Below are 16,535 nucleotides of genomic sequence, written 5' to 3'. Positions count from 1 at the left end.
CATTTCCTTGATCATCATCAACTTCATATACTCCTCTTCATCTCTCCAATCCACTCAGGAACCTCTCCTGAGAAAGCCTGACTGGCGGAGGGGTAGAGGGTGCACTGTTTGAAAACATGAGGGGTATAAATGTCAACAAAAATAGAGTAGGGGCAGAATTTGCACAAACTTGAAACATTAGGGGCCAAAAATGCATTTTAGCCTATAAAATAATAAAATGGAATTAGCGAGGGAATTAGCGACGAAACAACAGCGAGGGGTAAAATCCGTCGCTAAATTCTAAAACTGAATGTTCATTTCCAAAACGTCGATCCGTCGCTGATTCCGTCGCTCATTTCCAATCGTGTTTTTTTAGTAGTGAGAAGTGGTTGAGATGCACAGGCTGCAAAAGATCACCAATATGTCAAAAACTAGAAATTTCAAAATGTGTTTAGTCATTATTATTGAAAAAAATTTCATATAATTATATTATTTAAGTGCATAACGTAACACCCTCTAACCCCAAATATATATATATAATAATAATTAATCAGAGTAAAACATGCATTAGAGGATATACATTATTCAAATCACCAAAATAATAATCATAAATAATGATTCATGCATATAACGCAGCGGACAACAATCTACCGAATTAGGCACAAAGGCCAACCACATAAATCCAAAACATTTAGAGAAAATATATAGTTCTCTAATGAGAATAAAACATAACAGAAACCCCCAGTGTTACATCCTAGGCATGATCAAAATGGCGTTCTCGGATTCAATCGACTGGACCACCATATCGCGGTGGTCAGCGGGGGATTCGGCGGAAATGACAAGGAAGTGGTGAGGGAGTACTTCCACTTTCAGATCTAGGATGAGTTATGGGAAAAAAAATTGATTTTGTTTTTAGGTCTTTTCAGAAAATCAAAGGATGAATGAAGAAGATGAATAATCATATAATATCTGGATTTCTGTTTTTTTTTTTTTTTTTTAACGGAATGGACGGATAACTTAACGGCAGGGATGAAAAACAAAATATTAGATATGTTAAGGATTTAAAACGTCGAAAAAATTTCTCAAGGACTAAAAACGACGAAGGGGTATATTTCAGGGACCAAAAGCTTAATTAAGCCTATTTAAAGCATTGAATTCATGTGATCATCTCCATATGCAGATTACTCAACTTGAAGACACCAGTGTTGTCAATAGCGCGCGATTACGGCACAATAGCGGCGCTGCGTGGCAGAGCGGTGGTTGACCGCTACGCTGGAGGTCGTTGCGGTGCGGAAATCGCGTCGCGGCGGTAGCGGCCGCAATCGCGTCTGGAGCGGCGCCATTGCGGCGCAAGGAAGAAAGAAGGAGGAAAAACCCTAATTTTCAGGACGAAAACCCCAAGTTACCCATATTTAAACATTAGGTTAAACTTTTTAAGGGTAATTTGAGGTTTTCATTTCTTTAGTGAAACGCAGTGTTTCAAGTGAGAATAAAAACCCTACTGTTCGGAGGGAAAACCCCAAAATGCCCTCAGATTTAAACATAATTTTAAACTTTTTAAGGGCATTTTGGGGCTTTCATAGTTTCTTTAAATGGAACGCTGCGTTTTACTCTTCTTCAACCTTGCTTCTGCGTTCTCCCTCTGTTTTTCACGATGAAAACATAGATCTATTGCTGCCTTCTTCCTCCTCCTCCTTCAGCGTAGCGGCCATAGCGCTACACGCTATAGCGCTATTGCGGATTTTGGGCTCGCCGCTACCCGACGCTATCCGCCATTAACAACACTGGAAGACACCAGGCTATATAAGGTCAATACAAACAAAAATTTAGAAGGATTAAAAGGATGGACAGGCTACAAATTATGGTATGTTTTGTTTGAGTACATTGAAAAAAGCATTTAGAATCATCTTCATGGAAATACTTGGACACACGTCTTCAACCCATTTATCCTCACTACGACTTGAGCTATAATTTACGGAATAAAAATAGTAAACATGGTATATTTTTTTTGCTACAGAAAACACATTTTGAAATTTCTAGTTAGTTAAAACGGAGAGAGAGAAGTGTGACATGTGTACTCTCAAGGCCTTCTTTTACTCTATATATTGTAGATGTAGATTGTAGATAGATTCACGCAAACCTAATTTCATTCTCGCCGTTCCTCTTGTTCGTTCTCTCAAGGTTTGTCTCAATTTTCTCTCACTCCTTCATACAATCTGATTAGGTTTAATCTTGTTTGTTATATTGTCTGTGTTTTCGTAGTCAATTATACGTTCAGTTCTTTCCCCTATCAATTTCGAAAATTTCAATTGCTTCTGTTGGATATTAGGGTTTTGAGATTCAATCCTTTTCCCAATTTTCCATTCTTACAATTCCATTATCCTGTCTGTCTAGATTTTCGTTGTTAATTTTACTGGTTCAATTATTCTGCTCAACGCGTTCACTAATTTTGATTCTTTCCCAAATTTTGTCATTTAGGGTTATGTTTTAGTTTGATATTATTAGGGTTTGTGATTTTATTTCCAATGTTTTGCTCTATTGTTTTCAACAGATGCAAATCTTACTACGAACCTTGTCCGGTGACTACATCCCTGTCGAGGTGAAGGGTTCTGATTCCATTGACAGCATCAAAGCTAAGATCGAAGAGAAGGAAGGCATCCCAGCTCATATGCAAAGGATTATCTTTGACATCCACGACGTCTCCAAGGAGACCTTGTCACTGAGAACCATCAACCTTGACGACACCATTGACACCATTGATAATGTGAAGGCCAAGATGACCACCAACAGTCAAGTGAAGAAAGCCGGAGGAGAAGAAGAAAGCACAGAGATAGAGCCAAACAAACTTGCTGATGATGATGATGATTCTGATGATGATGATGATGAAGAAAGCACAGAGATAGAGCCAAACAAACTTGCTGCTGATGATGATGATGAAGAAAGCACAGAGATAGAGCCAAACAAACTTGCTGCTGATGATGATGATGAAGAAAGCACAGAGATAGAGCCAAACAAACTTGTTGATGATGATGATGATGATGATTCTTATGCACGTACTAAATGTAGTATTTGCGGATGTCGCTGTGGATGTGGTAGTTTTCTTAACCCTAATAGGGTATGTATCCATCACTATGAAGAATTAGATCATACTCTTGCGTGTCTGGAAGACAGTGACGATCCCAATGACAAGTTATTGTATCTAAAGCGTAAGGCTCAATACGATGATTCGATTTTTGATCTTTCGTAAGGCTGGGAAGCAGTTGGAGGATGGCAGGACTTTGGCAGATTACAATATCTTGAAGGAGTCAACCCTGCATCTTGTCCTGCGCCTTTGTGGTGGTTTCTCAAGTGTCAAAGCGCTTTCCTCTTCTGTGTCAGTTCCCTTTCTGTTGGTTTCCTTTTGTTTCTTTTATCCCAAATCCAGTCTTAGACTTGTAGTTTGCAACCCCTGTATAGTGGTTGTAACTATGTTCTAATGTTTCTGAACCTGCTTTAATGATTTCATTCCCTTATGTTGAACTTTTAATAGGGTAATGTCATGCTTGTGTTTCACTAATGTCATGGGCTCGTTTATTGTTGTCTCTTTTCTTTTGGTTTGTTGTTGGTTTTTGTATGCTCATTTAGCAATTGGTGCTGGCATGATTAACTTCTTAGTGTTGAGACCAAAATGTATCATTCCAAATTGCTATGAACCAAAATGTAGTTGCCTTAGCAAAACCAAATTAAGTTTTGTAGGTAGATCTCTTGGAGTAGATAACTATTGCTAAATATATAACTAGTAGTAATAATCTTAACACTATGACTTGCAGGCAAATGTGTTGAGTTTTCCAATATAACTTCCTTTCTATTAGTTTGGCATCTAAACATGAAGTCCTCAGTTTAGCTCTGCAGATTGTGCTCTTTTGTGGTAGTTGAAATTAACACTTCAAATATAAGATATATGCCCTCTTTCCTTTTCATTCTATAAGATATATTCCCTTGAAGATATCAATAACTCTCAAGATTTGATTGTGACATGTTCAGGATGATTGAAATTCTTCAATTAGAATTGTTAGACGTACTGGACGCGTTATGCATAAGACGATATAGTCTTGGAAGTTTCCTTCATATACACAAGCATACATGCTCAAAACTCATCTGACATCTCTATATTAGGAACAGTCTCTTAATTTGACCAATTCTACATGGGGATATCAGGTTTTCAAATAAATTTTACATTCTGTTACCAGGAAGAGTCTCTTAATGCAGTGAGGAAGAGTCACGGTGTTTGTGTGTTAATTTTTTGTATACAATGGACAAAATAGCAGTGATGTTGAATGAACTAAACTAGGGAATAGGGATGGCAATGGGTAGGGTTTGGGTAGGGTACTATAGTACCCATCCCCATACCCGCGTTTTCAAAAAGTACCCGTACCCGTCCCCATACCTGCGTGGGTGGCAACCCGGATGCCCGTCCCTGTACCCTGTGGGTACCTATATGCCCGTACCCGTACCCGTTACCCACAATTTAGCTAGCGAAAATTTAACTTTCTTCATTAAAAAATCAAAATATAAATTTTATTATAAAATAAAAAGCATAAATTAAAAATACAAACGATCATCCGAATGTTTAAGAAGTAAAATCATTGGAATAGGTATAAATTTTATATAAAAAAAATAAGCGAGAGTTGAAGCTTTAAATTTGTAAATTTAGATTATTAATAAACTCCTAAAGTTGCTGGTTAATAATTTATTTTAAAAATAAGTAAGAATAATTATGAACTGTATATATAATATTAAGACTTCACTTACGTATTTTTTAAAAGAAGTTAGGAAGTTATACTTTAAGTTTATTAAAATATACTACTAATTATGTGTATGTATGTATATGTATAATATGTGTGCGGGTATGGGGCGGGTTGGGTACTATAGTGCCCATACCCGCACCCGTACCCATTAATTTTTTGGGGTATTTACCCATACCCAACCCCATACCCATCTAGCGGGTTTTTACCCTACCCGTTGTGGGTATTTTTTGCGGGTACCCAATGGGTATTGGACCCATTGTCATCCCTACTAGGGAATATTATGGATCAGACTCTCATTTGGTACAAGGTAAAAAGATGCATAAAGTTATGTCACTAATCCTAATGGCACTACTTTACTTTTGGGTTAACGATGTTTTTGGTCCAGATGAAAAAAGCGAGATTTAATTTTAGTCCCTCATCGAAAGAAAGTTGCTAAAAGATCTTGATGTTTGGGAAATAACTCACTTTTAGTCCTCATATGAGGCTTAACTCCAACAACTATGCCCCATAAACGCATAACGCTTTACTTTTCTTAATAGTTTAAGTAATTTAAGAAAGACTGCAAAGAAACTCTCAATTTTCCAGTTACATACTTATAACAGAATTGTGATGATGATGATGAACTTTTGAATTAGTAGACTACATTCGACACACCGGAAGGAAATGATTCTGTTGCATTGGATCTTAGCTCGATGGGAAAAGGCAAGGCTTGGGTTAATGGACAAAGCATTGGTCGTTATTGGATTATGTTTCATGATTCCAAGGGCAAACCTTCACAATCACTGTAAGTTAATCCACTAGAAAACCATTAAATTCAATCTTGTTAATTGTTGTTATAAAGATTTTCTAGCTCATATTGTTTATATGCTCTAACTAGAATCACGGTACTGATATAGTACTAGTTAATGCTGTCAATGTGTTATGGTGGTGCAGATATCATGTGACTCGGTCTTTCCTTAAAGACAAAGAAAACAACACTTTGGTTTTGGTGGAGAAAGGTGGTGGGAACCCTATTCATATCTCCATCAACACTGTTTCAGCACTCACAGATTTACATGATAACTTTTCTAAATTATCACTCCCTTCCTCCGTTTAGTATTGTTTATCATAAAGAAAGAAAACACATGTAAATCACACACATACAGAACCTGTTTCCTTTCAAGGCTAGAATGGGAACATTTCTTGCTTGTAACATTATTAAAATATGATTAATATAAAAAATTAGTAATTCATATGATCTTTGGTCTCACATGACAAGAGATGGTTATTTATTTCGAAAGAAGAAAATCTCGTGTTCATTTGCGATCAATCCTCTGAATAGAATTGAAAAGATAAAAGTTAAATTTATTGGATTTTTTCTTATATTTAAGATTTGATAAAAATGTGTTAGACAATTAGTTCATGTTTGATATACAATGAAAATCAGGATGTATATAAACCATATATGGGTACATGTGATTTTTGACCTGCTATAATCAGTCTTAACATGTTTTCTCGGGGCCATTTTAATAAATTAAAAACGATTGGGGTTAATCTCACAAATTGTGTAATGATAAAGGACCTTTTGTTGAGGCGCTTCTGATTCAGCTAAACGATGAAGGAAAACGTTGTCGTGAGAGGGGAATACGTCGTGATTGCCGTCGCTGACGGCGGTAAGGCGTGGAATTTTGATGGTGGCTCCGACAACCACCTTCTTGTGCAGAGGGTCGTGCAAATTGTGATGTTCGTTGTTAGTTTCACGGTGGTTGGAATGTGCCTCCACAACTATGCGTCTTCGCTTGGATTCATCTCGCACTACTTCGTTGTTTATAGGGGTGTCAAATGGATGAGTTGGGTGAGTTTAGATATGGATTTTAATGGATTGGTTAAAGCCAATACATTAACCCACTAGTGACCCATTAAAAACAACTCAAAAAATCAAACCCATCCATGACCCATTTAACAAAATCTCATCCAACCCATCCGTTAGTGATTTTCAATGGATGGATATCCAACCCATCCATATACTTAATTAACAAAACAAAATTATACTTAATTTTAAAAAGTTAAAAATTCGGGCCGAAACTTAAAAAGTCGGTTTGAAACCCTAAAACCGACTAAAACTCAAAAAGTCGTGGTTAAACACAATAAGTGGGCCTGAAACCCTGAAATCGGTCAAAAATCAAAAAGTCGGGCCGAAACTCAAAAAGTCAGCCTAAAACTCTAGAATCGGCAAAAACTCACAAAATCTGGCCGATACTAAAAAAGTTATGCCGAAACCCTAAAATCGGCCAAAACTCAAAAAGTCGGGCCAAAATTCAAAAGTCGGCCCGTTTCAAAATCTGTAACTACCTAGAGAGAGAGAGAGAGACTATGTGTGTGTGTGTGTGTGCGGGCGTGCGCGTGTGCACACACTGTATAGCCTCAAATATTATATATTCAGTTTCCTTTCCAGCATTCAGTTTTGTTTAACTAATGAGAAAACATACAAATTAGCGATTTGTCAAATTTGAAAGAGTTTGACTAGATGGCATGACATCGATGATTAAGCAGATGATATTTGACGATACATGGTATTTGACGTGTTAGCAACTAAAACTACGATTACGAATATGATTCTATATATATACAAAATCCAAGAAAAAATAAAACTATACACATCACCACCAAGGGCCCCCACCAATCGGTCAAACCTCACTTTCCTCAATGCCCTGTAACATGCAGACACTGATTTACTTGTTTACAAGCAAAAACGAGTAGATGCCAGCAAAACGTGACAACAAAAAACGAGTGAAGGGCGTGGAGGACAAAAAAATTAGATGTTACAACTTACAGTGTCAAAATTTGGAGTTTTTCTCTTGGGTGAAATGTGTAGAGCATTAAGCTTTGCCAAGAATTGATCCAGATTGGATTCATCTGTATAATATGATTGGTCCCATAGATCCACCAATCCCCCACTTCCTACTAATTCAGTGACTCCATCAGAGTGGTCAACTGAACTTTTCGCTGACAGAAGCCTACACAATTGATCATGCCCAAAGCATTAGAAACTAAAAATAAACCATGGTGCTTAATATTCACTGAAATAACAAAAGAATCAAGCTTGTACTGAACATATTTCCTATGTGAGGGCATACAAATTCTAAAAACTTAAGCCCAAGTTTTTTTTCTAGAGCATATCCACCCTCACGATGGTGAGAGACTAATCTCTTAGGGTACTGTCACACACCAAAGTGGGGACCGCTCCTAATAGTGTTGTTTCATAAACAAGGATCTGGATCAAACCCAGAACCATATGAAACCTGAGCCCCTTCCACTCAAACCAACACTTTGTTGGTGGCACACAATAATCCTTTTGGAATCTAAGATTGCCAGGACAGACATACATATAGATTATAGCATATACAACACAGGTTAATGATGCTAATTCGCCATTCTCAAAACCATTTGCCGTCATAGTAAAGTAATAACATTCTGCATTTCTGCATTTAGAGAATACCAGACAACATGTATTCATACCTTCTTGGGGATTTCTGCTGATGCAAATAAATCAAGCCACTGATCTGTATTCATACCTTAGGTTATTGGCAGCATTAGCCACTGACACCTCGAACCTTTCTTTGCTCATAACCTGCTCTTCCAAAGTTTCACGCATTATTAGACGGTGTACATTAACTACTTTTTCCTAGCCAAGCCTGTGTGCTTTACCCATAGCCTGCAGGTTATTATTGATATAAGAAACTGTCAATTACAAAAACAAATATTGAACATTCCTTCCCCTTGAATGCAAGAGGAGAAATCTCCATGTTTTAAGCATTAGAGATGGCAATAGTCCAGGAAGGCACCATATACGCTCAACGTTGAAACAAGGCTGGAAACAACCCTGATTAGACGCTTGTTGAAAAAAACCAAATACAGCAATTAATTTTGTATCCCAGATCCCAAAATCATAGCGGTTAGAACTGAAATAGAATCCAGAGAAAGCAATTAATGGACCATAATCACCTGATGATCACGCATAGGATTCCGGTCATGCTCCACAAAAACAAGGGTGTCTGCAGATGTCAGGTTCAGACCAAATTCCCCGACTGCAGATAAAGAATTTTATATAATTTAAAAACTTAAGCTACAATTACTAGAAAAATACATTGGCACAAGGTAAAAAAGTTGTTACCATGTGTTGTAAGCAGCAAGACATTAATGTTAGGGTCTGAATTGAAATCTTGGACGATTTTAAAATGCGTTTCTGGCTCATTTGATCCATCCAGCCTCAAATATTTGACACTAATGAAATAACAAAAATGAGAATTGTCATTATCAATTGGAATCAAAATCAATTGATTTAAAGCAACATAATTCCATGAAAAAGCATGCAACATCTGTTCATTAACAAAGGTTTTATAATTTATCTAAAAGCTTTAAACGCAAGCATGTGAACTAAACAACCAATCTAGTATGATTATCTGGATGATAGTTCCAGGAACTTACTTCTTCATGTGCGTCTGAAACAAACATTTTTCAATTATATCTAGAAAAGCCTGCAAAACAAGCTATTGTTAAATGACAAATTCAGTAAACCATTTATTAATCTACAGAAATAAATTAGCCCTAAAGAAAAGGGTAATATTTACCTTGTGTTGAGCAAATATCAAGACCTTATGCTGCCCAACGCTAACAGCAGCCTCAGAACCTGAAGCATCAACTCCAATTCCAGACTTTTTAAGAATTTCAAAAAGAGCATCTAATTTTGGAGAGTGACGGAGATTCCCAAGTTCTAAATTGGCATCAGAGCCAGCAGGAAACAGTTCTGGGAATAAGCCAGGAATTGAATCTAGAATCTTCCTATCAACAACAAGCAACGGATGACTGCAGAGTTTTAGCAAGTATTGGAATGCCTGATGCATGGAATGGATTGGACGTCAAAAAACAAACTGATGAAACAATAACTAGCTGATTATTAAAAAAAATCATATTGCCTGGAAAACATGTGAAGCCGCTTTAGTAGTATGGCTACTTCCTTCTGCTGTAGCAGGTTCGTTTGTCGTTACAACAGACGACATTTCTTGCTTTGCAGGAGAATTAGAAAACTGTTCATAAAGTTTACGTTGTACATCGCCCAAATTACAGTATATGTCATGAATTATTCTGTCCGGCAAATCAGACAAGACTTCATCCTTTGTCCTTCGAAGGAGGAAAGGCACAACCTAGAGGATAGAGGCATCTAGTTAGAAGACAAAACACAATTTTGCAGTGCAAATGTGCAATAATGATAGAATTCTAAAGAACTGAATATATTATGAACAAAAATGAAATTTAAATATCATTCATTCTGACACAGTGATTACAGGATGCACATTGCTCGAGTATACAGCTGAGCTGTTTATTCAATTAATCAATAGTTAGTTACTGTGTAATCTGTTAAAAGTCTCTAACAGAATTAGTAATAGCTGTCATGTTAGATAGATTAGTTAGCTTAGAGGATAAGTTTCTACTGAGTGATATAAACTATGAATTTGCACATTCACCAAAGTCGGAGTAATAAGAAGTTTTTGCATTTCTCAATTCTCTTCTACTTCTCCATTTCCAATACCCATATCTAGACAGAGCTATATCATAACTGAATGTAAAGCTAACTAACAGAATCTACAGTCACAGAAGCAACAACAACTAAGCCAACAAAATAGCTCATAGCCTAATACAACAGACTATTATGACACAAGCAGTATGTGAACTTATCTGAAGAGAAAAGCAGGTTTTTACAAATAACAAGAGAAGATCGCCTGCTTATGCAATGCCTTCATAGCAAGTGCTCCTGCTTCAGCATCCTTAGCAGAGCGCTTTGGATCTCTAGCAGCTAAAAGTGGTTTTCCATATGTACCTTGGAACTGTTAAATCCAAATTAAATGAATGCCAGGTGAGACAACAATAAAAATGGATGATAAAATGAAAACCAACAATTTTTGCAACATCGTCCATTAAAATGATGAGCGCAAAAACGTACCTGTCTTTCTGCTCCAAGGAAACCAGGCATCAGAAAATCAAAAAGAGACCACAAATCCATTATGTTATTCTGCAGGAAAAGGTAACACGTTTATCAGATTAGTGCTTATCAGATTAGTGGCATAGGTTTTACCTTTAACGAGAAAATAAACTCGTTACCAACCTGTATTGGTGTCCCACTCAATATTAAGCGGTGTTGGGCTTTCAACTGCTTCACAGCAAGTGTAACCTTAGACTTAGCATTTTGGATTATATGCCCTTCATCTAAAATACAGTAATTCCATAACAGCTTTCCCAAATATTGAATATCTTGACGGACAACATCATATGATGTTATAATGACATTATATTCGCACAAATTAGCTCGAAGAAGCATCCGTGCCGAGCCAACATACTGAAGACTAGATATCACTGGATCCTCAATATACTTCTCTATCTCAAAGGCCCAGTGCCCAACTAGTGTTGATGGGCAAATTATTTAAGATGGCAGAAGATCACCATTCCCTTGATGTTCTGCTATATCAGAGGCTACAATGGCTGATGCTTGAAGTGTCTTACCAAGCCCCATATCATCACATAAAATTCCATGAAGCTTGGAACGCTTTAGAAAAGCTAACCAATTTATACCTTGCTGCTGATTGCTGGAAGCACAGGTAAAAAATATATAAAAGGCTAAACTAACAGATTGCAAATCTATTAATCTAATAATACATGAATCAAGCAACTAGAAGAAAAAGAAAAGTGCGTAGTGGGTGGACTGTTATGGATGAGATCAAAATAGGGTTGAAAATTGAAGATCAAGCTAGAAGATACAGGGATTGAGCACCACTGGAGAGATATCATCTTCAGTGTGAAGACTTAAACAAAATGAATTTATAGAAACAACAACCAGAACTATGAGAAGGTTTAAAACTGGATTTCAACATTAAACCATGCTTCCCATGCAATTTCATAAAAAAAATCCACCATACTTTCATCATTTATTCCATTAAACCTGGAACTAGATGAGCAACAAGTGGCAAATGGAATAAAGTTAGCAATATTACCCCAACAAAAAAAAAACAGAAGCCCAATTTACCTTCTCAATGTTACTTTCAATTTAGTGCACAACTTATACTCTTCAATATGAGAGTAGTCAAGTAGTTGCTCCGGAAAATGTAGATTTCTGGACATACCTTCCTCTACATTTAGTTTTTTCTCAAGCTCTAATAGGTCCTCCAACCACAGATCCTTAGATTTTTTTTTTTATAAGCCCACAGATCTGCTCTCATTAAATTATCCAACTCCTTCTCCTTTTCAGCTTGCAGCTTCTTAAGACTTTCAAAGGCCAAAGTGCACATGGGCAAAAGATGTTCATAGTTTTTCGCGCCTCCAACATTTTCCCCTTTCTGTGACAAAGGTTTGAAACCATTACCCTTCAGTTTCAACACCAATTCAGCTTTGCTCATGTTTTTGCTCAGCACAATCTTGTTAGATACAACTTCTGAAATGAATCTAACTTGGTCTTGAAGTTGTCGAACACTAGGCGCCTGCAAAAGCATAACCAAATTGCATTTCAGTTCTTACTAATAGGTTCAGAGAAGATTAAGTATATTCCCCATTGCCAATATAAAAAGAGAAGATAAAGACATCATATTCTCATTGTTTAACTCACTGTTCTCATATCATAGCACTCAAGCCTATATTTACAGAATTCTTGAAGAACTGCATAAGAAAGAAAACATTGAATATTAATTAAAAACATTGATATGTTACTATTACTATTCAAACAACTCAGCATACAAAGGTTATACTTTGCTCAGGACTATCGTATTTCTGAATTCTCGCATTCCTATTAAAAAGATACATTCTGCTTCTAGGGATTTTGGAAATCAACTTGAACTCAACGAGAAGCTCCTTTTCCGTCATCTTTGTTTGCAGCTTCAGTTTGACTTTTATATCAACCATGCTATTATCTCCATTCTGCCAGAAAGCCTGCATGAAGAAAATTATTGGAATGAAAAATTACCCAACTTAACATAAACCAAGTAAATTTGTATATATATATATATATATATATATATATATATATGGTAAAGAAATGTTTAGGTCAGTTGCCTCAATGAGAGGATGATCCTTAAGGAACTTCTCATATTTTTTAGTCCAGGTGCCGACGGGCAGCTCTGTTATTCTAAAACTTTGATCATCAATTACTTCAACTTTACCACTCACTACATACCCCCTATACTTTTATCAATGGTTCCCTTAAATCCTTTGTACCAGGGAACCATTGGTTGCAACTTGTCATCATTTAAGAAACGCTTAATGTTTGCAATGATATCCTTGGGGTTGTAGCAGGGGATGGAACAATTCCAGCCTGTCGCAATTCCGCTAACACCATTGACAAGCACTAAAGGTATGATAGGAAGGTACCTATGTACCAAATGGAATTTGTATTAGTATATTGTGTTTCTTAGTAGATACTAAGAACAAACATCCTTTGAAAACAAAAGAGAAAAAAGAAAATACCACTCAGGTTCAACTGAGATTCCATCCTCATTCAAGTATTTGAGAAGTTTATTGTCAATCTCGGGGAAGAGGAAACGAGAAATAGGGTTAAGCTCAGTGTATATGTATCTTGGAGATGCATGGTCTTTGCCACCCTGGAAGAGCAAGTTATTGAGTAAGTACTACAAAAGCATGGAGAAAATTCAAACAAAGTTCATAAGCAGTTTCATCTCACCTGGATATGAGTACCAAATTGACCGTTTGCCATCAGGAGATTTATATTCATGCTACCAACATAATCTCGAGCCATTCTCATAAGGGTGGTAGCCAAACTGGATTCATCATGGTGGTAAGCAGAATGCTCAGCTACATAACCAATAAGTTTGTCCACTCTTATTTCAGTGAACAACTCTCTCTTGAATGCACCGTAAAGGATCTTCCTTTGGGAGGGCTTCTGACCATCTATCAACGAAGGAATGCACCTCCGTACACTCGCCATCGAGTACAATATAAATTCTTTCTGTAGAAAATCCTTGTAGCAGATACTAAGATCTGTATAATCGCGATAATCGCTAGACTGCAAGAAAAGAGAAACGACTTTTTATTAGCTTCTCTACAACTAACATGTGTATAAATAAAAATGTGTCTACCACCTTAAATTTAAGCATCAATCCCCTCCTTTCTCTAGTCTTTGACTTCGAGAATGCAATATTAATGGCATCTAGATCCTCATCGTTGCGCCAAACAAAGTATTTTCTCTGAATTTCAACATTTTGAAAGAATTCTTTCCCTTCCTCATGAGTAAAGCTACCCAGCCCCTATAGAAAAACACCAGAAGCCAAATAAGGAAAAACTAGAAGAAGAAAAAAAAACATGTGGTTCTACAAGTTAAAAACACCACCTTATAGTACTTGATTCTCCAATCAGAATTCCCCCAGTTCTTCCACCATTTTTCATATTCGGGATATGAATAAAATGATAATTTTTGAATCCCATTGCAATGAAAAGCCTGTGTGATTTCCAAAGCGTAAAAATGATAAGTATAATAAATGATAAGTATCATTATCAACAAAAGATAATTTCTCATACTTACTTATGATAGAATCAAGGGGAAACCTATTACTTCTGTTTATGTCAGAAGACAGAAAGAGTAGGTCTGTTAGTAGCTTTTGGGGTTTAATATGTAATTAGCCAGAATTATAATGGCTAGGAGGTTAAACAGTAATAAGTAGTTCTTAGGGACTATTCTGTAAATAATAGCTATTCTGTTAGTACTTCTATAAATAGAAGGAAGTTAGTTAGGAATAGCATCTTTTGGGAAGTTGAAGGTTGTTGGAACTGAATCGTGGGATTCAGTGTTCTTCTTCTCCAAGAGAATTGTATTTCCCCTTTTTCCCAAAATTATCAATAAACGATGCTTCTCAACTTCCAGAATTCAGTGTGAATTCTGGAGTGAGCTTTCTTCTTGATTGTGTGTGTGTGATTAGGTGTAATCTGGTATCGGTTCTAACAACTTACCCTTATTATGGGAGTGATCAATTCAGACAAAAAATATGGAATTCTAAGCAGTGATGGGCTGAGCATATAAAAGAAGTTTATCAATAACCCCTTGATGTGAGATCCATCATAGTCCTGAACAAAAAACAAGGTAGTAACTAGTACGTTAAGACAAAACAAAGTCAAAACATGATTAAAAACTATACAATCTTTAGGCAACTTACCTGATCAGCCATAAACATCACCCGGCCATATCTAAAATGCTGAAATTTAATTGACCCCAAATAGATCATATAAACATAGATACAGATTATAACATGTTGTGATTCAATAGTGTAAATGAATTGTGCACCTGGAAGCATTAAAGAATCCATGAGTCTGTTGTTTGACCAGATAATGAAAGTGAAAAGGACCCAGAGGAGTGGAACTGCTCTCAACACCTGGTAATACGTTCTCGGGATAAACTATCTAATGGGGCAGCAATTTATATATCACCAGTTGAGACCAGGGTCCCCTCATTAGGCAGAGTTAACTGACCTAACCCATCATAGGACAGTTAATAACAAAAGCCTAATCTACCATCCATCATAATACATGTAATTGAATTAAATTACATAATTCACATAATTGATATTAATGACTAAACAAAATATATTCTAATTAATTGATAATTTTAATCCACATAACAAAAGAGATAATTAATTATAAATAAATCTAACATAAAAGACTCCATGGACTCGTCTATACTCTCTTTCCTTGGTTTTTTTTTTGGTCAATTCTTTCCTTGGTTTAAATCCGAGAATTTTCAATATACCTCGAGTTTTAGCCTTTTTTATAAACTCCTTAGGGTTTGTCTTCATCGCATTTAGAAGTTTGCCATTCAATGCAAAAACACCAAAATAGTCCCGTTGCGCGTCAGAGAGCGCAGCCATCTATCGTAAATTGAAGAAGTTTATTGTAAATTGAAGTTTATATGAAAAATAAAGGGGAATTGTAAATTGAAACTGAAGACTTACAACAAGGCTCATCGCAGAAATCCCCTCTGTCAATATCAGGGTACACTGTTTACGGTTCGATCCACCAGCTTCATTGGCGTCTTCGAGGTTTGGAATGTCACAGAGTTTCATGGCGGTGGGAGAGGAGATTGGCGTCTGATTCGAAGGAGGGGGTTTGAGAGGGTGAGATTAGCAGTGGCGGTCGAAGGAGGGAGGCCAAAGGAGCGAGTCGTACGGCGGCGACGGTGGCCCTGGGCGCGCTGGAGGTTGCTGGACGCTTGGTGTTGCCGTGCGTGAAACGTGTTGGTGAGATCGAGAGTGAGTTCGAACGCGTGAATAGAGATTCAATCTAGAAGGTTCTGGTTCTTTGGTGACTTTATTATTTTAGTCCCTTAAGTTTATTTGTTTTCATATTTTGCCCATTTATTCATCTTTTTCGTGTAACATGGCCAGCCAACACTCATGAGCCTGGGCCAGCCAACAAATGTTTGGCCCATTCCTTCTTCTTTTTTACAACCAATTTTTTTTTTTTTGAGAATTTTTTTGGGGGAGCCTGGGCACCTGCCCTAGCAGGCCGGGCCTTGGCTGCGCCCCTGTATATACACCCGCATATTAGCTTGCATACTCTGACATGAATGAATATGCTTGTTTTATATTGGTTTTGAGTGGTTGATATGATGAGTTGATATTAAATATATCTCTTTATTTATTTCTTCCTGTTGGTAGGAACATCAATATTTTCCATGCTGATATAAGTGATATGTGATTTGGGTTTAGTTTCCATTAGCTGTGAAGAATTTTACATTGACAA

The 16,535-nt window shown here is 36.8% G+C and overlaps 2 protein-coding genes, 1 long non-coding RNA gene and 1 pseudogene across 3 annotated transcripts; 1 reads left to right on the top strand and 3 right to left on the bottom strand.

Annotated features, from left to right (window-relative positions):
* Positions 1-2,138: 2,138 nt before the first annotated feature.
* LOC130712372 (ubiquitin-NEDD8-like protein RUB2) lies at positions 2,139-3,226 on the top strand. The gene is made up of 2 exons (XM_057562208.1): positions 2,139-2,160; positions 2,531-3,226. The coding sequence occupies exon 2, from the start codon at positions 2,531-2,533 to the stop codon at positions 3,224-3,226; it is 696 nt and encodes a 231-aa protein (XP_057418191.1). The 5' UTR covers positions 2,139-2,160.
* A 3,992-nt stretch (positions 3,227-7,218) lies between these two features.
* LOC130712228 (uncharacterized) lies at positions 7,219-7,762 on the bottom strand. Its single transcript, XR_009010868.1, has 2 exons — positions 7,579-7,762; positions 7,219-7,472 (listed from the first exon to the last, which is right to left on the bottom strand). It is a non-coding gene; the product is annotated as an uncharacterized LOC130712228 (long non-coding RNA).
* Positions 7,763-7,947: 185 nt separating this feature from the next.
* Positions 7,948-12,653, bottom strand: LOC130712371 (TATA-binding protein-associated factor BTAF1-like; annotated as a pseudogene).
* LOC130712370 (DNA topoisomerase 2-like) lies at positions 11,663-15,661 on the bottom strand. Its single transcript, XM_057562207.1, has 11 exons — positions 15,544-15,661; positions 14,954-15,081; positions 14,751-14,864; positions 14,134-14,241; positions 13,886-14,050; positions 13,468-13,809; positions 13,254-13,387; positions 12,964-13,157; positions 12,539-12,719; positions 12,400-12,449; positions 11,663-12,274 (listed from the first exon to the last, which is right to left on the bottom strand). Exons 1-9 carry the CDS (start codon positions 15,659-15,661, stop codon positions 12,697-12,699), a joined length of 1,326 nt encoding a protein of 441 aa, XP_057418190.1. The 3' UTR covers positions 11,663-12,274; positions 12,400-12,449; positions 12,539-12,696.
* Between the last annotated feature and the right edge of the window lie 874 nt (positions 15,662-16,535).

Source organism: Lotus japonicus, chromosome 4 (genome assembly GCF_012489685.1).
Source record: "Lotus japonicus ecotype B-129 chromosome 4, LjGifu_v1.2".
NCBI lineage: Eukaryota > Viridiplantae > Streptophyta > Magnoliopsida > Fabales > Fabaceae > Lotus > Lotus japonicus.
The sequence above is the reverse complement of the archived record's forward strand: the minus strand, read 5'-3'. Positions and strand labels throughout refer to the sequence as shown.

What these genes read in the sequence shown, in the direction of transcription:
- LOC130712372 (XM_057562208.1), top strand. Translation starts at nt 2,531, where the DNA reads ATGCAAATCTTACTACGAACCTTGTCCGGTGACTACATCCCTGTCGAG.
- LOC130712370 (XM_057562207.1), bottom strand. Translation starts at nt 15,661, where the DNA reads ATGGCTGCGCTCTCTGACGCGCAACGGGACTATTTTGGTGTTTTTGCA. An exon ending in GATTGATGCTTAAATTTAAG is followed by an intron (nt 13,810 to 13,885) that starts GTGGTAGACACA and finishes CTTTTCTTGCAG; the next exon opens with TCTAGCGATTATCGCGATTA. An exon ending in CATTGATAAAAGTATAGGGG is followed by an intron (nt 12,720 to 12,963) that starts GTATGTAGTGAG and finishes TTCTTCATGCAG; the next exon opens with GCTTTCTGGCAGAATGGAGA.